The 23,103-nt window shown below is 42.9% G+C and overlaps 4 protein-coding genes across 4 annotated transcripts in view; 2 read left to right on the top strand and 2 right to left on the bottom strand.

The window, feature by feature from the left end:
• The first annotated feature begins 401 nt into the window (after positions 1 to 401).
• On the top strand, positions 402 to 5,402 carry LOC311240929 (tripartite motif-containing protein 16-like protein). The gene is made up of 6 exons (XM_084329550.1): positions 402 to 1,004; positions 3,084 to 3,179; positions 3,328 to 3,561; positions 3,935 to 4,100; positions 4,295 to 4,369; positions 4,498 to 5,402. Exons 1-6 carry the CDS (start codon positions 543 to 545, stop codon positions 5,103 to 5,105), a joined length of 1,641 nt encoding a protein of 546 aa, XP_084185676.1. The 5' UTR covers positions 402 to 542; the 3' UTR covers positions 5,106 to 5,402.
• Positions 5,403 to 5,617: 215 nt separating this feature from the next.
• On the bottom strand, positions 5,618 to 7,075 carry amn (amnion associated transmembrane protein; the record flags this gene model as incomplete). Its single annotated transcript, XM_084328530.1, has 1 exon — positions 5,618 to 7,075. Exon 1 carries the CDS (start codon positions 7,061 to 7,063, stop codon positions 5,618 to 5,620), a length of 1,446 nt encoding a protein of 481 aa, XP_084184656.1. The 5' UTR covers positions 7,064 to 7,075.
• A 2,806-nt stretch (positions 7,076 to 9,881) lies between these two features.
• LOC311240549 (proton channel OTOP2-like) lies at positions 9,882 to 12,906 on the top strand (the record flags this gene model as incomplete). Its single annotated transcript, XM_084329127.1, has 7 exons — positions 9,882 to 9,934; positions 10,751 to 11,145; positions 11,238 to 11,374; positions 11,459 to 11,517; positions 11,592 to 11,704; positions 11,822 to 12,615; positions 12,736 to 12,906. The coding sequence occupies 7 exons, from the start codon at positions 9,882 to 9,884 to the stop codon at positions 12,904 to 12,906; spliced, it is 1,722 nt and encodes a 573-aa protein (XP_084185253.1).
• A 1,753-nt stretch (positions 12,907 to 14,659) lies between these two features.
• Positions 14,660 to 23,103, bottom strand: part of hid1a (HID1 domain containing a) — a 34,175-nt gene continuing 25,731 nt past the window's right edge. The window contains exons 14-19 of the mRNA XM_084328161.1: positions 22,818 to 23,045; positions 18,887 to 19,038; positions 18,699 to 18,785; positions 18,449 to 18,540; positions 16,428 to 16,586; positions 14,660 to 16,118 (exon numbers count right to left, since the gene is read on the bottom strand). Coding sequence (XP_084184287.1) covers positions 16,055 to 16,118; positions 16,428 to 16,586; positions 18,449 to 18,540; positions 18,699 to 18,785; positions 18,887 to 19,038; positions 22,818 to 23,045 — 782 coding nt within the window. The 3' untranslated portion in view covers positions 14,660 to 16,054. The remainder of the gene's footprint in view (positions 16,119 to 16,427; positions 16,587 to 18,448; positions 18,541 to 18,698; positions 18,786 to 18,886; positions 19,039 to 22,817; positions 23,046 to 23,103) is intronic.

Genomic DNA, 23,103 nt, shown 5'->3' with positions numbered 1-23,103 from the left:
AACATAATCCAGTCCCTTATATTGGTTTTCAGTTGTGGAACTACCCTTTATATTTAGAGTGAGGATTAGGCCTTTAACCCCACTTATTGTAACTCAAATATACAGTAGACAACAAATCCCTCGTTTACAGTTGATGAAAAATTGCACATTCCTCCTTCTTGGTTGGGTCACGGGACACTGGTCATTCCCCTTCCTCTCTGTTATCCAGCTAAACTAGGCCTTAAGCTTCAGATGTAGAATACAGAAGGGAGAGAGAGGGGGGGAAACAGGGGAGGGCTGAAATAAGAGAAGGCTAGCTGTTGCCGGATGAGTCGAAGAGAGTCTTTAGGCGCGGTCCTCAATTCCTTCCTTGTGTGTTCATGAGAATCCTTGGATTTTGATAAGAGGGGGGAAAAGCTGTGTCAGTGAGTTGAGGACATACTGTATAGCAGGCTAACCAATGGCACCACCAGTTCAGCTCTTGAATGAATGGAAGGCTTGTTTACCCAAGGAGCAATCACAGTGACATGGCAGAAACTACGCTATAGATCTCATTCACAGACATGGAGACCCCCAGTACCAACGACATGGAGGACAACAATGAGAACCATCCACCCTCTGAAAACCAAGACAACTCCCAGGCAAACAAAGAAGCGGCAGATGCCGTCAACACGGCTGCATCTGAGGAGCATAACACCCAGTGTTCTGATACACTGAACCCAGAAGATGTGCTGTGTGACTCCTGCATCGAGAACCCCAGCAAGGCCACGAAGTCCTGCCTCACCTGTCTGGTGTCATACTGTGAGGCCCACCTCCGACCCCACCTGGAGAAAGCCAAGTTCCAGAACCATCGCCTGGTGGAGCCCCTGCAGGACATAGAGTGTCAGACGTGCGAGGCTCACGGGCTCCCGCTGGAGCTCTTCTGTCTGGTGGACAGATGCTGTGTGTGTCGGGAGTGTGAGAGCCAGGAGGAGCACCGGGGGCATGCAACAGCCTCTGTAGGGGAGGCCCGCAGGCAGATTGAGGTCTGTCTTTCACACACACACACACACACACACACACACACACACACACACACACACACACACACACACACACACACACACACACACACACACACACACACACACACACACACACACACACACACACACACACACACACACACACTCAGGGGAGTAAAAAGTACCCAGAAATTATACTTAAGTGAAAGTATGGGTACCGTCTCAAAATCTTACTCAAGTAAAAGTCAGAGTATCTGGCTAAAAACACACTTGAGTAAAAGTTAAAAAGGTTTCTACTTTAAAATGTACTTAAGTACTAAAAACTTTAAGTAAAAACTTTTTTTCTGACTGTATTCTTTTGATAGCAGGTGTTTAATCAAAGATCCCCACTTTCTAGTCTTGCACAAGTTTTTGTACTTTACTCGATTAAAGTACAAATCACCAAAAACAGTACTTAAGTATTGTAACAAAGTACAATTACTCAAGTACTTTACACCCTAATACAAACACTAATACAAACATGGACATTTGTGCACATGCATATGCACGTACACAGGGACATTCATGCAACACACACACAGTACAGTATTATACACAGTACAAAAATCAGAACACATTGATTTGATTTGTCAAAGATGACAAAGTAATAGGCCCATTTCATAGCAGCCATTTTGACATACACAGGTGTAAACACAGGTAAACACAGGTGTAATTGATGAATTATGAATTATGGTCGCTTTCCATTTAGGTGTGCCAGGGACAGGCCCCTGGTATTGTACAAGCTGTCTCACTGGAATGGTTGTGACACACCTAAATGGAAACAGAACCATAATTCATGTTATTAATTACAACTATGTTTACTCTGCCATGAGATGTCAAAATGGCAGCCTTGAAAAGAGCCTATTAAGTCTCAGACAAAGAAATTGTGTGAAACATTTACAAGTTACGAGACCATGGCAGTCGTCTTTACAACCAACTGAATTCCTCAAAGCAAATACTAGAAAAAGAGCTAAATGTTCCCATGGAGTATGCTGGTCATCCTCTGGCATTTGTCCACATGGTAGGCCTACTATTTGAAAACCAGATGTCTAGTGTATTTGTTTATTTGACAGGGACAATGCACATAAAAAAAAACGTCAAATTTAACTGAGAAGGCTAGTTTTCAACCATAGTCCCTGGACAACTATAAAATAACAGGCGTTAAACATCAAGCGGACATTGATTCATAGAATAACATTGATAGTGGGGCGGCTACGTGGCGTAGTGGGCAAGGCGCTCGCCACGAAATCTGGAGACGCTGGGCTTGCCTGTTCGAGCCCAGCGCTCCACATTTGCTTTCAGTTTAGCTGGTCGTCCGTACTAATACACATTGGCCGTATTAGGGGGTGGGAAACTGATGGGTGGGGATCGGGCGTTGTGGACAGCGACTCCTACAGGTCGGTTGGTGCGCCTGCGCAGTAGAATCAGGAAGTGTCGGGGGCAGCGTGAGCCTCCCACGCGTTACTCCTCGCCACTGAGAGATCGAGCTGCGCAGGTGAAAAGATGCGACTGCTGTTACCTCAAGTACCGGAGGGGACTTGTGCTATGTATGACTTAGTCCACATTGCAGCCGGCTTGTGGGAGGCAAGAAACAGCGTTCGTGACAGGGGAGGGTTGGATTGGATGTTACGAAATTGGGATGGGAGAAAAATATAGAAAAATGGGAGAAAAAGTGGATCAAGAAAAAAAGAATAACAGTGATAGTAACAATGCCAATATACTATATAAACATACATTGGACCATACAGTAGAATATATCAAAGTAGAGTTACAGTGTCAAAGTCAATACACTCACACACAAGTCAAACAAATTAGTATCTTACCAGCACAACATCTATATACCCTTCATAGAAGGGAAAATAACAAAGATAAAATGAAGTCTGAGTGAAATTAGTGACATAATTTCAAGTGATTGGAAAAGTATCTGTATGTGGTTTATTTCAGTCATGAGATTATTTGATTGAGAATGCCTTTTGGAATGTGCTTTGTCCAAAAGGTATAGCACACCTATTGTATGCATGTAATCTGACCTATTGTATATGTGTGTATGATTCTATGTAGACAGAGCTGCAGAGGAAACAAGGACAGATTTCCCAGACTGTCTCGGCAGCCGAAAAGGCAACTGATAAACTACAGAGCAATAATGCATCTATAGAGGTATGTATGTATCCTATATACAATACAACTGCTGTCTCTGGTATGAACAAATCTGGTTCAATGCAGCTTCTCAAGATGCTTTTTTCTTCGTATAATCATCTTCATGTTCTCAATCTTTCCATGTTCTTTCTCCATCTCTTTCCATCAGCGTTCCGTGGCGGGGGTCCGCGTTGTGATGGAGCAGCAGTTTGGCATGCTGCAGGCGGCCGTGGAGGAGGCCAGAAGGGGGGCGGTGGAGGTACTGGACAGTGCGCAGAGACAGGCTCTCAGACAGGCAGAGGGCATACAGGCACATCTGGAGCAGAGGAGGGCAGAGCTGAAGAAAACCATGGCCCAGATAGAGAAGTTGTACCGGAACAAGGCTAACGTTGACTTCCTACAGGTAAAAAATATATATATATAAAAAATTAAAATACAGAGAGTCATCCTGTAGTTCATAGTCACATCACAAGACATTGTCAATGTCAACCTGGCTTAGCCTCATATGATCTCATGGATAAGTAGGCTACCGTGAGACATTCCGTGAGGCAGCAAGTTTATTTGGAGTTTGGAGTGTTGACAGTGTATACAGGATAATCATACAGTATCTGTGAAAAATTCCTTTAGAACACTTATATAATATGAAATAGTGCTGGATCAGTGAAAGACAGCAGCATGCTGTGAAAGGGTTTCATTCATTATGAAGGTTATGATAAGTATTTCCCATTTAAAAGTTATTGTACATTAGTGTGACCTACCACTGCTGTTGATTAAAGGAGTACACAGCATGGGAGAAAGGGGTGGCGGACGTCTGTCTGCCTGGAGTATACATCAGCCTCACGGACCATCTAGCCTCTTTCAGCCAAATGGTGACTGATGCCACCCAGGAGCTGAGAGACCAAATCCTGTCCTGCTACAGGGAAAGACTCAAGGGGATCAGTGGTGGGTGTACTAACTGTATGAATACTACCACCTATCTCCCATATGAGTGAAGATCCAAGTGTTTTATTAATGGATTACCTCCCTCTCTCTCTCTCTCTCTCTCTCTCTCTCTCTCTCTCTCTCTCTCTCTCTCTCTCTCTCTCTCTCTCTCTCTCTCTCTCTCTCTCTCTCTCTCTCTCTCTCTGATCAACCAGTTATTAAAACCAAGGTCCAAACCGAGATGCCAGAAACTCTTTCTGACCCTGAAACTCGAGAGGACTTCTTGAAATGTAAGGGTTCTGCTTAGTGTAGTAGTGAAAATCAATTACTTTATAAATGTTTCTCACACTTTAAATAGAGCTTTGGCATTTAAATCATACAACAATGTATTGTAACTACAATTGTGTTTCCACCACAGATACAAACAGTCTGACCTTTGACCCAGACACCACTCATAATTTTCTGCGACTGACAGAGGCTAACAGAAAGGTGACCAACACCAGCCCCTGGCAGCACAGCTACCCAGACAACCCTGTCCGCTTTACGTACTGGCGCCAGGCAATGACCTCAGACAGCCTTTACCTGGGAAGGCATTACATTGAGGCAGAGCTGAGTGGTGAGGGGGCCCATATAGGGGTCACGTACAAGAGCATCGACCGTAAAGATGAGCGTAGTGGCAGCTGCATCACTGGGAATGACTTCTCCTGGTGTCTGGGAAGGAACAGGAAAGGTTTCTCCGTTTGGCATGCTGACGTGGAGATTCCCCTGGAAGCCACTGGGATCACGAGAATTGGATTATACATTGACTTTCACAAAGGCTCTATTGCCTTCTATGACGTGACCGGCCCTATAACGCCGCTCCACAAGTACAGGGCTGATTTCATGGAACCCTTGTACGCTGCTGCTTGGCTGTCAAAAAAGGACAATATGGTTGCATTGGTTAATGCTAATGCATCCCTTGTACAGGATAGCACTGTGCAACCCAGCACAATTATGCCATCCCCTAACACCACAGAATACCAGTAGTGTGGGCCTGTTTAAGGAAGAATAGTAGATTATGAAAGTTTGTTGAGTTTTCTATATAAAAATACTGTATAATTAACAAGGTACGATTTGGTGGGTTTTTCTATACAAAACTTAAGAAATATAATTTCACTGTCCATGAAATGCTATGATTACATTTGCCACCATCTAGTGGCGAGTGTGTAACATGTACATAAAGAATAAGGGTGATCATGGGATATTCAAAATGTATTGTGGTTTTAATAATCTGTAATCTTGTACAAATTATGCAAAAACATATTTAATACTTGGCCAAATTGTTTCAGGTAGGCTTACATTCAGTCATAAAACATGTAAAAAATCAGTCAACTATTTTATATAATGTTGAAATTGCTACATTTATTAGAGTTATTCTAAATTTCTAAAAGTATTTATTAGTAATGAGGTGACTCTAAAGCCATCAACCTTTTCCATGATATCAAATAAAAACACTGTGGAAATCAGTGGCATTTCCAAATACATCATTACAGTAAATCTTAGACATTAAAATCAGTTTCATTCTCATCATAAACTGGGTTAACATAGTGCACACCTGACTGAGTCATAGAGATTGAATCATTTGTTCCAGTCCCATACAGACTGGGCAAATCAGGCATCAGGGTGGGTTTGTCAAACATGGGATTATCAAAGCCGTGGTCCATGGGCCCACCGAGCTCGCCGATATCACAGTTTTTCTTCAAGCTGCTCCGCGACGGCATTGAGGGCATGGAAGGCATGGAGATTTTGGGCATTTGGACAACACCTTTACGTAGCAGGACGACGAGGACGCCAATAAGTACCACAAGGATTAGAGCCCCAAACACGGCTCCGGCCACCACCCCAGCACTGCTCCCTGTATTATCGTTGCTGCTGCTCCCGGAGGAGGCCTGGAACTCTGCCCCAATAATACCCTGGTGTGGGCCTTGAGATTGGGCATCCTTCACTATTTGACGGGCCACACTCTCTGCCACCATACCTGACTGTGGGCCCGTCTCCCTGTCCAATAGCACTACCTGGATCTCGACTGAGACACCAAGAGGGACTATTCCCATGAACCGCTGTGATTTGAAGACCTTCGACATTCCCAACTGGATGGACTTGTGTAACGGCTGGATGAGGAGCAGGAGGTGTTGCCGGTAGACCTCTAGGTTGAAACCCTGAGTGTAATGGACGGTGACAATAGCACCGCACACATCGCAGCAGTGTCCGACAGGAAGGAGAGGCTTCTTACATGTCAGAGAGGGACATGTTACGCTGCCACAGATCCTGTCACGGTTCACAGAGTTCCCACAGTCACAGCCAGATGGATCGTTGCACCCTGAACTTCCAACATTGACGGTTGATGATCCATGGAACTGCAGTCGACCCGAGTGCGAACCACGGTAGCTGGAGAACTGGTCTCTGCTGGTAAATGTCTTCCCCAGTACAGAAATACTCTGGACAGAGATGCTAGGCTGATTTCCACTGGTATCCACTCTGAACGAGGAACCTGCTCTGAACCCAACGTCGTCATACTGGCAGGGGACGCTCTCCTCATGGACTGAGAACAGAGACTGTCCATTATCCATGTCATGCAGGGACACAGCTGCCTGCCACAGAACTGGGTTAAACCACTGAAGAGATTCTGAATCCTTGAACTGGGTGTTAGCACCTACCCCGCAGCCAGGTTCCTGGCCTCCCCCGACATAGAAGCCAGCCCCCGAGTTCAGGATGAACTCGCCATTGACCGGCAGCCTCATCTCCTGGAGGGAGTGGGTGGTCTCCACGAACACAGACACTCTCCTCTGGGCGGGGAACTGAATCCTGTCCTTTCCACATGGAACAAAACCGTTGTCCCAGTTGGTCTTATTTTCATAGTTGGTGTCAGGGATCCACTGCTTGTACAGGGCATCTGCTGCCCCAACAAGACAGAAGACAAGGAGCATGTCTGGAGTTTTCAGCATCCTGAGTGTTTGTGACAAGAGTGAAGTAACATTAAAGTGACCTTTGTGTCCAACTGTGTGGCTGTCACATGAGTGCACGGGTTTCCAGTTCATTAAAGTTGAGCTCTGGAAAACATTTAACTTTACAACCACCAGGTCACCAGTCAAATATTAACTACCGGTATTCCTATTTCTGCAATAACAAAAAAACATGCACCAAAATGCTTTCAAAGGGCAAATTAAAATTTTACAGTGTGTGTGTATTAGGGAAGAATTCAATCTGTTTGGCACAATTATGAATGAATGCATGAATGAAAACTTTATTTAACAGATTGCAGAATGCGTACAATACAGTACAGCTCAATACACACAATTGTTAAGGGGATGCAGACCAGAGAAAGACGTTTGTCTTGTTTACATCAGGGTCCCCCATTTTCAATTCATAGTGACATTTATGACATAGACAACATACATGACATTTATGGCATAGGGACATACATGACATACAGGTATTTAGTACTGTTACATTTGTGACATATACGATATTCAAATATACAGTAGGCCTACTGTTACCCATAGATCCTGACACATATGATGGGGTAAGGACTGTACATTAGGAGGGGGTGGGAGAGAAATATACATACGGTGGGGAGAGAATATATACATACAGTGGGGAGGAGACTGTACATTAGGAGGGGGTGGGGGGGGTTTGGACATTTACGGTTATGGTTATTATCTTCTGAAATGCAATGTAGTCCACGAGTAATTTAAGAAAGTGTGTTTAGATAAGGATTTTGTTTGAGTCCAACGCAGCTAAACTTGCCTAAATCATAAGCAGTGCTGACAGTGCGGCAAGAATAGGCTATTTCTTATTCTTATTTATTTAATATACAGATGGAGCAATACCGCCACCTACTGTTGTGTTTTATTTCACATGCAATTTATTATCTAAATTCTATATTATATTATTATATATATATTACATGTCATAAATAATAAAGAAATAAACAACTAAAACAAAACCTAATAATTTACTTAACTTCCCTATCAAACCCCCACCAAATTGACTATCTTGAATTACCCTATGATCCAGAATTCAGACCCTTCTTTCAATATACACAATATTTACACCACAGACAACAATACCCAACAATCCTTGCGCTGCTTCAGTCACCATTTCTATTCTGAATCTCCACAGCACAATGACAACCATTGTTAAAACAAGAAAGCTATCTCTTTCCAAGTACCCAAGTATCCAAGGTTGAAAAAACCCTCAGCTCAGAACTAGGCAAAATCTGCATATGGCTCGCTGATAACAAACTATCATTACACATGGGCAAAACAGAGTCCATTCTCTTCGGTTCAAATAACAAACTCAGCAAGACCGACGGCTTCTCAGTTACAGTGGGTGACAATATTGTCACAAGGAAAGAAGAAATTACCTACCTGGGTTCCATCGTAGAGGCAAATCTTTCCGGTGACAAAATGGCATCCAATGTAATAAAAAAAGTCAACCAACAAACTCGATTCTTGTACCGGATCTCCTCACTGGTAAACAAGAATACCCTGAAGACTCTGGCAGGAGCACTCATTCAAGGGTACTACGACTATGCTTGCACCTCATGGTACCAAAGCACCTCAAAGGCGCTAAAAACAAAATTACAAACATCTCAAAACAAACTGGTCAGACTACTGCTTGACCTTACTCCTAGAACCCACCTCACCCCTGCCCACTTTGACAACCTAGGATGGCTTAGAGTAGACGACAGAGTACAGCAACTTGCAATGGGCCTGGTCTACAAGATACACTACACGACCAAGGTACCCATGTACATGTCAAAATACTTCCCAAATGTCAGTGAATACCACGATCACAACACCAGAGGGAGCTCCACAAATCATGTTAAACCCAGATTCGGCTCAAACAAGGGAGTGGGACTAAACACGTTTCGCAATTATGCCACATCAATGTGGAACGCCCTACCCACAGCTGTAAAGGAATGCATGTGAATCACTACCCACTTTCAAAAACTCTAAAAAAAACACCTACGGGAGACTGCAATTCGAAACTGGCCCCTGTAAATGTCCCAACCCAACCCCCTCCAATGTACAGTAAATGACCAAGTATGGTCTTGTCAATATTCCAATGTACAGTTTTGCTTGTACAGTTGTACAGTGTCCTCCACCCACCCCTCCTACCCAACCCCCCCCCCCCCCCCACACCCACCCAACCACCTCCAATGTACAGTACCCCCCCCCCCCACCTATCCCAACCTCCTCCAATGTACAGTTTCTACGTCAAATGTATATACTCTCTTTTCTGGACTCTTTTCGTATCACAAACAGTACTGTATTTGCAAATCTGGTATGTCATAAATGTATAGATGTAGCAGTACTATCTCATGTATGTCATATATGTTATGATGGATTGAAAATGGGGGACCCTGATGTAAACAACAAGACGAAAGTCTTTCTCTGGTCTGCATCCCCTTAACAATTGTATGTATTGAGCTGTACTGTACTCGTACTGTACCCATTCAGCCATTCTGCAATCTGTTAATAAAGTTTTCAATCAATCAATCAATCAAACCCAAACAAACCTCGGCTCCTACGTCCTGCTGCAGCCTAATTAGTGCGTGATTTCACCTGTTTCCCGCCATCTACTTAACCGTCTGCTGTGCGCGACGTTCCGCTTGCATTGTAGGCTTTTCCTAGTTTCCTTTGCTCGCCGTAAATACAATTGATCTCTTAATCCTAGTTTATGTCTCGACACATTGGGTGAGTCGACTCTATTGGCTACCGTTGTTACTATAGCATTTCGCAGTGTTTCTGAATGGACATGAAAACTGTAACGCGACAGATATTCAGCACCTGCAACAAACTCCTCTCCAGGTAAGTGTACAGACTTTATATTGGCTCAAGTCTCTTCAGCCATTTCTGAACTAGGCTTTTTCTAAAACAAATGACATTTGAACAATTCCTATCCCCCCCCCCCCCCCCCCACACTCCGGACGGTGTCCCACAGCTGTTTGTTTAGAGTTTATCAGTGATTTTACACTTGGAAGGGGCGCTTCGCCACAAAACGATGCTTATTTTGCACATTCATTTAATTTGATTTATTGAGTAAACTTGTTTGAATATGGCCACCAGTGATGTCCTCAGGAACATTAAATCATTGTGTTGTGGCAATTACAGCACCATATAGATGGGGAAATAATGTCAATATCTTGTCTTATACTTATAGTGACTGCTACCTCACCATTTCATTGAGCTGTAATTAACGCAACACCTTGTCTTGTAGGGACTGCTACCTCACCATTTAATTGAGCTGTGATTAACGCAACACCTTGTCTTATAGGGACTGCTACCTCATAATTTCACTTGGACTTGAGACAAAAGATCATTTAGTCATGGCTCCACTTAAAATTTTCGTACAGGTTATCGTAAGAGAAAACTTAAAGACAATGTTGGTGAATGAGGTCCAATGTCTAATGACATCACTGGTGGTCATATTCAAACTTTACACAACTGTCAAACTAAATTAATGTGTGCAAAACTTTTTGGAGTTTTTGGATGCGTGTGTGAGATCATGTGCAAAATAAATCTGTATTTTTGGTGAAGTGTCCCTTTTTTAATAATAATCTATAAGCCTGTATGCCTCTGTATGCGTTTGTTTGTATTCATGCTTTATGAACGTTGACTTTTCAGGAAGACTCCTAATGACGCGAAGGAGGTTGTGGCGAAGGAGGTTGTGGAGGCCCACCCATCCAACATCGAAACCGCAGCTCAAATGGAAAGTATTCATCACGTGTCGAGCCCCCCCATCGACTTCAGTGTGGAGACGGTGAGGGAGAGGGAGCACAACGGTGGTGGGCTGCTGCTGTCAGGCATCATCTGTGTCAACATCCTGATCCTGGGCTGCGCTCTGGTTAGTGGCAGTGCCTTTAACAGCGTAGCCATCACCGCTGTCCACCGGCAGATATTTCTCATCATCCTCCTCCTGGTTACCATGCTTTGGATGATGATTTACACCGTCTGCAACGCCAAGAAGGAACAAGCGGTGGTGTTCAAAGACGGCCATGCTGGTCCCGTGTGGCTCCGCGGTGAGGCTGGCTCTTGTTTTCTTCTGAGATGGGCGTTAGTTTGGGGAGGTAATGACTGACTGCAACTTGTGAACTTGAATGGTTATTTCCAGGTGGACTTGTACTGTTCGGCATCCTCAGCCTGGTCATGGATATGTTCAAGATTGCCAACTACATAGGCTACCTCCACTGTGGCTCTGCTGTCAAGGTCGCCTTCCCCGTTGTGCAAGCTGTGTTCTTATTTGTCCAGGTTGGTGCCCTATAAGAAAACAATGCTTGAAGTTTGAATCTGATGAGAATGCCTCTATAAACTTGTACAACTTTTCTATTCCAGACATATTTCCTATGGGTTCATGCAAAGGACTGTGTGCAGCTACACAAGGATTTTACTCGGTAAAGTCAAACAAAAATTGAGATTTGTGTATTTAATTTGACCTTGCAGCAAACTGATATTGTTTCCATCTAAGGTGTGGGCTGACTGTTCTCCTTGCCACCAATCTGGTGGTGTGGATGGCCCTGGTCGCTGAAGAGTCTGTTCATCAAACTAATGTCCCTGGGAATGCCAGTGTCATGTACAAAGGTAGCCCAGTTCACTTGTCATTCAGTCACCTCACCAGTAAAGTCTCATTCTGGTGGTGGCAACTGCTCTAATAATAAAAATTACTTCCTAACTAAAGCTTATTTCTTCCCATATCAGCCAGTTATGGAGCCGGCAAGTGCAAGTGTAGTCACTCAATGTGTAGCACATTCAAGAATGCCTACTACTACCTGTACCCCTTCAACATCGAGTACAGTCTCTTCGCCTCTGCCATGGCTTACGTCATGTGGAAAAATGTGGGTCGCCTAGTAGATGACCATGGCCACCACGATGTCAAATTCCGTCTCAAGGATGTGTGTCTGGGCCCTGTAGCTGGAACTCTCTTAGTGGTGACTGGTCTGGCAACCTTCATCGTGTATGAGGTAATAGTAACGGAGACACAGGAAGAGAGAGACCATGCACTGCTGATACACTTCATCATGAATGTAGTGATTGTGAGCTTGATGTCGGTCTCGACTCTGGTTGGCTGTGTAGTCTTCAAGCTGGACCATCGGGACCATGTGTCGGAGAAGAACCCCACACGCAGCCTGGATGTAGGGCTGCTGGTGGGAGCTTCCTTGGGCCAGTTTATCATAAGCTACTTTACCATTGTGGCTGTGGTGGCAACCGGAGCAAAGGGCTACCTGAATGCCTCCAACCTGGCCTGGGCAGTTCTCACTGTGGTCCAGCTTTGCCTGCAGAACTTCTTCATCATTGAAGGTCTACATCGGGAGCCCTTCCATGTGATGCAGGCAGCAGCACTGCACACAAATGCTCATGCATTCCAAAGTCGCACGGAGATGACGAGCATCGATGATATACCCAGGAACTTCCTGTTAATACAGCAAGGAATCAATTGGAAGAGGAGGGTGGTGAAAGAAGTCTGTGTGTTTTTATTGCTAGCCAACATTATTGTAAGTCTCATATCTGATATTTCACTACATTACCGATTTCTCTTTCAAGATTGTCATTTCACTTTTTAGGCAGTCTTATCTGTCGTTAATTGTCCTGATCACATCTTTTTGTATTGACAGCTCTGGATTATGCCTGCATTCGGTGCTCGTCCACAGTTTGACCACTACATTGAGACAAAGTTCTACAAATTCACCATGTGGGCTGCTGTTGTGAATATTGGACTGCCTTTTGGAATCTTCTATCGTATGCACTCAGTTGCCAGTCTCTTTGAGGTATACATGAACACTTAGATGGCCCCCATAGCAAGGGAAGTAAAACTTGTAGTGCTTTTTAAAACATTTTATTACTTTTATTTAAATTTTTTATGTTTATTTAAAAGAACGTGCCAACTTTTTGGTAAATTAGCTTATTTGCCATCTACCCTGGAGTTAGACAATACATACCATTTTCTTCTCTGTGCATGCATTAGGCTTAGAGAACAGCCGCACCGTTAGCCTAGCTTAGCGTCATTCACTGGAAGTAGGTGTGCCAGTGTAGCCTAGTTCCCAACAACTTTCCTGTAAACATGTTTTTCAAAAAGCAGCAGGGCTTTTGAGGTGATGAAATCACTGCGCCCAGGCAGCAGTGGTTCGGCAAAAAAGATTTCAGAGTATATATCTGCTTAAAAAAAACAAATTTCAAATTTTTTATTAAATTTTTTCTCCACGTGGTAAAGGAATGTTTTGGTGTTGTTTTTGGAGTGTATTTCGTGTCTGTTGGGAACTAGGCTACACTGGCACACCTACTTCCAGTGAATGACGCTAAGCTAGGCTAACGGTGCGGCTGTTCCCTAAGCCTAATGCATGCACAGAAAAGAAAAGGGTATGTATCTGCTGTCTAACTCCAGGGTAGATGGCAAATAAGTGAATTTCCCAAAAAGTTGGCATGTTCCTTAAGTCTTTTGTAAACTAGAACCAAATCTGTTGTAAATTTTGAATATTCTAGTTGTTACGTTTGTGAAATAAACATCAGTAACTCATTTAATCTTCTTGAATTTATTTATTTCCCAAACAATCCTGTCTCCTCAAAAGTACTGCATCCTGTTCCATAAATTGGTCATAATGTGTTTAGAACTTGCTCTAACATCAATGTATAATGTTGTCTTGTCACAGACCGTGTTGCTTACAGTCTAAATGCTTGAAGCAACAAGTACTGAATGGACACAAATCATAACCAGTGGGTGATGTATGCCACTGAGCTGGTAGGAATCTGTTAAGAGTATTCTACTTTTGGTTGTTGACTTTTAAGGTTGTTATACAAAAGTAGACCCTTTTCCTCATATTGCCCATAATAAGCCCCCAAGTAAAGGCAAAAGTAATCCCATGACCTCAATGAATTGCACTAAGATTTTGTTGGAACTGTCGATGCAATGTCATAGGATTGCATTTTCCTCACTTGAGCACTCAAAATGAAATACTTGTGCACATAATGGGGGCAATGTCTTTAAAGGTGTCCCTCAAAAATACAAGATCTACCAATGGAAAATGTGACTCATTTCTTACAAAAGCATTTAATTGCCAGCATGAAAATAAACCTCACCAAGTGGTAACCCTGATTATTGGCAAAACCACAGCAAGGCACTACTTTGTTTGGTATTGTCCTTGTTTTGTATTGTTTTGAGTTTTATTTAGCAGTTAGGCTGCCTATGTACTGTGTGCAAAGAACTTTCATTAACAAAGTGTAACCTTAAAAGGGGAATGCCACCCATTTTAAGAATTCAAGAGTTCTGTGCTCCAGGGCAGTTCACTCGGTATCTGCACCATTTCTCCAAAAGCTAGACAACTGAAAGATTAGATGTCCGATATCACAATGGATGGAGCCAATGTCGGCCAATCACTGTCGAGGTATGAATGAACTGATTACTAATAAAAAAAGTTTAGCCCCAAACCACTCACTACAGCCAGGGATTAAACTTTTTAATAATTTCCAACATTACAATGGACAAATTGGTGTATTTTATTTTAATAGTAATGTTGGAAATTATTAAAAAGTTGAATCCCTGACTGTAGTGAGTGGTTTGGGGCTAAACTTTCTAATGTTTCTCAGGAGCATAGGCATAGCACCATTCACTGTTCACTGTGTAAAAGTGAATACACTGAAACTCCATTACCCATGCTAAATACAAATTCTGTATTTTTTTGTGACCAATAAACAAAATTGAAACTTGAACTTATACTGCTAGTGTTACTAAGTGGTATACTGCAATCAACTGCTCTAAGGAACAGTTTTCAAAAGCAAAATTTTCATTAACAATCCTGGCTTGGCTATGCTTTACACACTAAGGTATATATCACAAAACAACCACTGCTTTTGAATATATTATATTTTCAGGATAATTTAAGAGAAAACATTAAGCACAGTATATACAGCATACAAAGCGGGAGCCAAATTTAAGACAATCTAATATACATAAAAGCATACAGTCTGGATAGTGTTCTTAAATACTGTATGTCTAAATTCAAAGTCCTGCAGAGTTACATTGTCACATACAGAAATTGCAACTATACATAACAGGAGATGGGAGGAGGGCAAGTTAACTTTAAAAGCATGGCAAATACTTATGAAAAACATGTCTAAGTTCAGTCAAAGATATGTCATAAGCTTCTATTAGAAAGCACCATATCTCTATACTCTGTCATTAGTACAATGTCTGAGGACGTCTTAAAATGAAACCTTTCCAGTGAATGCTACACTGGAAAATAGGCAAAACATTGAACAAACGCTCCAGTTGTCTCAGTGCTTTGACAGACATTCTGTGGTCTTGCAGAAGATGAACAAACACCATTGTTTACAAACAATATTAATGATTCAATCATCCTTGTCCACACGTAAACTGGTATTTTTTTTAAACAAAATGTTACCTTTTTCTACGTGGTTTGGCCTTTCGTCTATGTGCAAACTGTGTTTTAGGCCACTGAAACAGGACCTTTTTGAGTATTCCCATGGACTAGCGAAACCGGAGCTTAGGGAAAATGCTAACATGACTAATGGCCCTGTCCCCACTATACTGATGTTTGTATTTTCTCTGCAATCAGGACCGTGGCGAGCTCCCTGCAGCCTCCCGACCAGGTAATGCGAGCGTGTTGTTGTGAGGACAGAGATTTTCTAAAACACTGTCTGTGTGGACGGGATTACAAAAGAAATTAACTGAGGAAACCCCCCCCCCCGGTTTCAAAAATACCTGTGTACGTGTGGACTAGGCCTCCATCTGAGAGGCATCCCTACCCCAATCATCCTCACGACACTACTTCCCAGTTTTGCGGTGCAAGGGGTCTAGCGTAGTATGACTATTAAGAGGCAAGTTGAACACAGTGAGGTCTAGGGGAAAAAGTCTGGAAACCGAAGGGAATGGGATGTCCAGGGCTAACCAGTCCTGTTTTCAGTCAACAAACCTCCCATCTACATCCGCTGGATCTCAAAGAGGCGGACGTCAGTGTCATACCAGATAGGAGGGTCCACGTTGCTGTAAAGATTTACAAATAAAAAATAATGTTAACGTGTCAACTTAACCCTTTCACTGCTGCACTACCAAAACGGTTAACCCTTTCACTGTGACAATACACAGAAGGTTAACCCTTTCACTGCCACACGACAGCCGGTTAACCCTTTCACTGCCACATGACAGAAGGTTAACCCGGTGACCGTCGGTTGTGTGATAGTAAAGGGTTAACCTTCTGTCGTGTGGCAGTGAGGCAGTGAAAGGGTTAATGTTCATTCAAATGGACATTTGTTTACCATTTGTTTAATATAACAGCTAGAGGGCTTGACTCACCGCAGGTAAACTACACCCCACATATAGGTGCGGAACCACATGGCCGTGCCGGCGTTGGCCTGGTACTTCCTGATGAGGATGGGATGGGGCACCGGCAGGAGGCCCACCAGCGTGCCGTGCTGGAGGAATTTTAGGATCTCTGACTCATCCGTCAAGCCCCTAGAGAGAAATGGTATACATGTAGGAAAGAAAATGTAAATGTCCGACCCCCTGTGTGGGTTTTTCTTAATTTGAAAATGCCCCCCTCCCCAGTCGGGTTTGACCCCAGGACTTCAAGTTTCAAGTTTCTTTAATAGTTGTCATACAGAAGTACAGAATACTTTTATACAAAATGCTTCTTACTGTTACGCTCCAGAGACTGTGCTAGACAAGATAAGTATGAAATAAAATAGTATAGCATGTAAAATAGAAGTAAAAATAGAAGTCACAGTGTTCAGTATAGACATATGTACAATGTTCGATGCAGAATAGAAGTAACTGAGTTACCATACAATATACTATGCAATGTACTAATATACAATACTATATAGTGCAAAGCAGAAATGGGATGAGGTTAGTGATGCACAATATATCGGCCGCCGATATAATATCGGCCGATATGGCAGTTTTTTTACACATCGGTATCGGTCCGATATCAAGATAGGGCCGATATTAAAAAAAAAGAAAAATGTAATTTTTTCTTTTTCTTTTTACATGTTTTGGCCTTAAATAGTTTCAAAATATCAGTCATTTCTGAAAATAAGTTACAAAAGTAAAAAAAAATATGCGTTTTGGAAAATAGCTCTATTTGATTATCATAAAAAAGTGTTTTCTATACAGAGATATCGACATCGGTAAATATCGGTATCGGCCAGAAGAGCAATATTAATATCCGTTATCGGTATCGGCTACAATTTTCACATTGGTGCATGAGGTACAATTTAGGTATAATTTACAGTAAGGTGTACGAGTTGTAGTGCAAATCCTTAAAATAAAAAACCAATCAATATAAAGTGTGTTTAGGTGATCTAAAGTGTGGAGAGTGGGTGCTGCAGTGTGTTGTTTGTTTAAAGTGAGTGTGTGCGTGTGGATGTATGTGCTGTGTGCATTTGATGGTTGTTGTATAGTGTTTATTGTTCGTTGAGCAGCCTGATGGCCTGGGGATAGAAGCTTCTTCTGAGTCTTTCTGTGCTCGCCATGAGACTCCGGTATCGCTTGCCTGACCGCAGCAGTTCAAAGAGGCAGTTGTTTGGGTGGCTAAAGTCCTTGATGATTCTCTTAGCCTTACCCCTGCACCGCTTGTTGTAAATGTTCTGGAGGGTGGGAAGCCCCCCTCCAATTGTGCGTTCGGCTGAACGTGTCACTCTCTGCAGTCTGCTTCGGTCTTGTGCAGTGCTATTCCCAAACCAGGAGGTGATGTTGCCAGTCAGGATGCTCTCTATTGTACATGAGTAGAAGTTCTTAAGGATCTTCTGACTGACTTGGAACTTCCTTAGGCGCCTGAGGAAGTAGAGGCGGTGTCGTGCCTTCTTCACAACACTGTCAATGTGTGTGGTCCATGTCAAGTCCTCGGATATGTGGGCTCCGAGGTACTTAAAACTGTTCACTCTCTCAACCGGTGCCCCGTCGATGCTGAGGGGGCTGTAGTCCCTGACCCCCGACCTCCTAAAGTCCACAATCATCTCCTTTGTTTTGCTGTGAGGTGTCAGCGATAACAATTCCTTGATTAGAAATGTCTTAATGCAAATAGCTGTAAGTGATCCTCTAAAGATGGCAACTGGCGTCCGCCTGCAGATGACAAGCATTCTGTTCTTTGTGTACCACGAGGTACAGCACAGAATCCTGTTTAGATTGTGGTTAGTTAAACTCCCAAAACACAGAGACAATGAATTTCTCTGAATCACTTCTGCTTATATCACATAAAGCTTTGCTTTGCAGCGCTTTGAAAAGGTCAGCGGCAACTGCCGTTTCAAAGGCATCTCCTGACCTAATGCATCCTTAACCACTGCAGACAAAGCAGATGAGAGGTTGTTATCACTTACTTGTCGATACAGATCTTCTCCACCTGGGGGACTAACACCTGCAGCAGGCGCATAATAGTCTGCAGGGGTAGTTTACACTTCCAGGAGAGGACCTAGAACAAAACAAAGGCACATCTTGTCAATGGACCTACTGTATCTAAAACCCAGCCCTCTTTTCTTGACCCTCCAATCACTGTTGCTGTCCGTTTGTTGTGAAACGTATCAAAAACAAAACAAAACCCTGAATGATAGATTGACAAAAATGACTCACCCACTCTGGTGTCGGGGCCCAGTAGGATGCTGAAGATGCACTTGACAAATGCCTTCTCTCCATTTCAGCTTCTGTGTAGAAAACATCCTGGAATGACAAAAAAAAGTATTTGCTTACATACATGTGTGGTAGCACACAAACCACTGCCACACACACACACACGCATACACACACATGCACACACTTACTTCATTGTCTCTGCCTGAATTTGACTCTGTGTCACTGGCTCCTGCGATGGCACTTTGTTCTGATTGTGGAGTGTGTGAGGAGACTATCTTCGAAACTGACACCATGGTCCCATCCTCTGATACCTGTGATTGTTCTGTCAGCTTATCGATGCCTGCAGAAATCCACAGTCAGAACCATGTGTAGTACAGGCAAGAACTAAAGATTTCAAATCTTTATTTGAACCCGGAAACCACTGAGGGTGACCCTCATTGATGTTGAGTAAGTACAATTAAAGATGCTATTAAAAGATTAAAAACTAAAATGAATTGTTGATGGAGTAAACAGTGTAGACAGGGTGTCCCGTTTGTAAACACATGGGGCTAGATCCACAAAGAATGGATTGCACGGAGCAAGTTTCACCCTTACTTACAATTCATTATGAATTGAAAATGGGGGACCCTGATGTAAACAAGACGAAAGTCTTTCTCTGGTCTGCATCCCCTTAACAATTGTGTGTATTGAGCCGTACTGTATTGTACCCATTCTGCAATCTGTTAATACAATTTTCATTCAATCAATCACAAAGAAACTGGTTGCTGCCACTTTTTTTTACCAGTATTAGACTATGGTGATGTTTTATACATGAATGCCTGCTCCACCTCACTACACATGTTGGACACTGTTTACCATGGTAAGATTTATTACCGGATATAGATCACTTACCCATCATTGCACACTGTATGCTAAAGTTAACTGGCCGTCCTTGACTGCCCGTAGACTGCTTCATTGGTACACCTTCATTTATAAAGCAATTATTGGTCCGCTCCCTTTTTACCTCGGTTCACACCTCACCATCACATCAAACCCATTTTACAGCTTACGATCCCAGCAGGGCTCCAGACTAACTTTTTTCACCACCGTCCCAGAACCGTCCCGAAATACAATTTTAACCGTCCCAAAGTGAATGTAACCGTCCCAAAAATACCAGTGCATACATTTTTTTTTTAATGAAATTATATAAATTATACTTTTTTTTTTTTTTTTTTTTTTTTATACAGCTACTGTTTTATATATACTGTTTTTTAGTAATAACTAGAAAGTAATGGTATTTATTCAACAACAGGTGATTGATTATGATACTAATACAAATCTATACACTGAGTATGGGGCTGCAGCACTGCAGATATACCCTACTCCAACGATCCACACGGACATTACACGGTGTTGCACTCGTTACCAAGTGGCTCTGCAGATATACCCTACTCAGCTACAAGGCTCCGTTGGAGAGGATCTATTCTGTTGTGATTTTTGCACAATAAATATTCAACATTCTCTTTTGAGACTCCGCCTCAGACTCTTATCTAACTCAACTAACCGCCTCGGACAGTCCTTCATACCAGCGGCCATCAGGCTCCACAACAGTGGGCAGCGACTAGCAGCCTCCAGGCCCCACAACAGGGGGCAGCGACAGCGACTGCTACCAGACATTGACCTGGGACTTATAGGAACCCAAGGGGGACAAAGTAGACTACCCTGGTACTTTGATTAATGTATACTCAGTAGATAGTAAATTATTATAACACTACCTCTTGCATACTGCACCTCATGTGACACTGTGAATAATGTGAATATTCCTCAGCTAGTCAGATAGTAAATTATATTGACCATATTGATCAATTTGTTTACACTGCCTGTGTTGTCTTTTACTACCTGTATACTGTGTTGTTTTACTACCTGTACCCCTCCCCCCCTCCCCCCCATGCTGCTATGATGCCTGAATTTCCCCAAGGGGATCAATAAAGGAATATCTTATCTTATCTTATCTTATCTTATCTTATCATTTGGCACTAAAAGCTAAACATTGTCACCGATATGGCTGTCCGCAACATGTCATTAATTGTGTACGCGAGGTGGTTCAGTGACGACGCTAACATGAGCTAGGTTAGCTAGCATGTAGCTGCAGATGGAAAGACTAACTTTACTGGTGAAAATGTGATTTACGTTGGAATACTCCTTTGCCAACTTGCTGTACTTTGCTTGCAGGTCTGCAGCCATTATTGCTGGATTATGAATAGTCCCAACTTTAGCCAAGGTAACGTTAAGCTAAAACTAGCTCTTCAGCTAATGCTAACACCAGCAATCGAACCCATCAGAGCTCCCCGTCACACTGCTCTGTTGGGAGGATGGCATTTAAGAAAGTATCTGCTGTTAAAATGACAAACAGCATTGACACTTTAATTCACGGTCGGTTAAACACACGTTTGTTTTATAATGCTCACAGCAGACCGCAGTGTTGTTGATAAATTACGTGGGGATTTAAGTTCCGCAAAAAAAGGTTCCGCACCGTTGCAATCGTACGGTGCACAGCGCGTACTGTACCGGAGGAGAGGTGGGTAGGAACTTGATGCTGGATGAGCGTATTGCTGCGTTGGGAAGCGGAGATAGTCATTGGATTTGGCAAATCACGCTACGTTTAGACTTCAGTGAACTTAGTCAGCACGAGACATTAACCATTTGACAGCAATATATGCGCGCACTGACAGTCGTCCAATTGACATTTCCTGTGAAAAAAAATCCTCTCCGTCCCGGATGCGTCCCAGCAAAGATTTCTGTTCGTCCCAAATCAATATTTGATCGTCCCCGGGACGACGGGACATCGTTAGTCTCGAGCCCTGGATCCCAGGACTATTTATATGCCTCAGTACCCAGAACCCGCACAGAGTTTGGGAAAAGGGCCTTCATGTTCTCGGCTCCCTCTGCCTGTAATAGACTTTAAAAAAACGGCAGGCCCTCACTACCATATCTGATTTTAAAGTTCAAATTAAGGGCATTTTAAAGAATGAGATGGGAGAATGTCGATGCTTCACTGCATACTGTGGTTATATTTTATATTTTTTAACTGGACCTTCTCTCCCCAGCAACCTCCTGCAAAGCCTCACCTTCCCTCCTCTTTCTACCTTTTTACCCTACTCTCCAATATCCCCCAAGCCCAGCTTTGCTGCAGCTCAAATGTATCCCATTGCCCCACTTTGCCTTTTATGTCTGTGTTTTGTGTATTTGTATGTTTGTTTTAGTTTTGCTGCCATTTTGACCAGGTCTTGCTTGAAAAAGAGATCATTGATCTCAAGTGACTACGTGGTAAAATAAAGGTAAAATAAAAATAAAACTGAGCTGCGGCGCTAAGAAAGTACACCGGGGCTCTATGGAGAAACAATGGCACTCCCCTGATTAAAAGTAGTACTAAAACGGTTGGATGTCATTTCAAATAAACTATTCATCAACTATTTATCATAATTTCGCCAAATCAGCATGGCTGTGAGTGTGAGTCTTTCACCTTTTACATATCTAGCTTTGGCATGGATTGATTGTTTGGATCCCTAGCATGGCTAACAAATGCAAAGATATTGTAGTCCCGTTGTTCTGACCAGGACTATGTTCCTTTATGTCCCGTGGATGTGAGCACACACTGTCAGGAAACCAGTCTATAGGGATAATTCATTAAAATAATTACAAACAGAGGAAGATCTAAAATGTTTGAACAGAATAAAAGCATCCATCTTGAATATGCATGCACTGCAGCTAATTTCATGATATATGGGGCACAAAAACAAGCAGTCTTCCCATGTTCAGAGTTAACACAAGGAACCTATAACATGATAGGAACCAGCTGACCATTCCAACATTGTAGTGATGTACAATGGAAAATTCCCAATGAGGGCTTTGTATATAAATAAATACCAGTGCCTATCATGTCTCTTATACAGAGAAGACCAACCAATATTTCCATACAGGATACAATGATGGGGACAATAAGGATCACCAGTAATAATCTAAAGGCAGAATTAACCCAATCCAAGGACTTCAGGGTGGCAGCTGATGTATGCCTATAAATCCTATCACCATAATACAAAACTAAGGTTAATCCAATCATTTAAATAGAAGGTTGTGTACCTGGAATGGCAACCAGACTGGTCTTCAGTGTGCCAGGTTCTGCAGGCACGGCAGGGTGGGAGCCCTCCATGGAGACAGTCTCCTGGGAGCTGGTGCGGGAGATGACATCTGGCGACTTCTTCTTCCTCTGCAAGCCCTTCTGGATGGAGGCAAGGTCAGAGGGCAGGTTGACCAACTGGTGGAACACGTTACGCTTGCGGATGATGGCATACACCAGGTTGCAATTTCCTGGAGATAAGGGAGAAAAAAGCAGACTCATAGGGACCGAACAACAGTTCTACAAGAG

The sequence above is a fragment of the Notolepis coatsorum genome, assembly GCF_963971535.1.
Source record: "Notolepis coatsorum genome assembly, chromosome: 14".
In the NCBI taxonomy this organism is placed as follows: Eukaryota; Metazoa; Chordata; class Actinopteri; order Aulopiformes; family Paralepididae; genus Notolepis; species Notolepis coatsorum.
Note: the sequence above shows the minus strand (reverse complement) of the source record. Positions and strands in the feature narration are given on the sequence as shown.

Bases quoted from the DNA above. Each gene is read 5' to 3' on its own strand.
- LOC311240929 (XM_084329550.1), top strand. From the start codon at position 543: ATGGAGACCCCCAGTACCAACGACATGGAGGACAACAATGAGAACCAT. The intron at 1,005-3,083 runs GTCTGTCTTTCA...GATTCTATGTAG, and splicing joins AGGCCCGCAGGCAGATTGAG to ACAGAGCTGCAGAGGAAACA. The intron at 3,562-3,934 runs GTAAAAAATATA...TGTTGATTAAAG, and splicing joins CTAACGTTGACTTCCTACAG to GAGTACACAGCATGGGAGAA.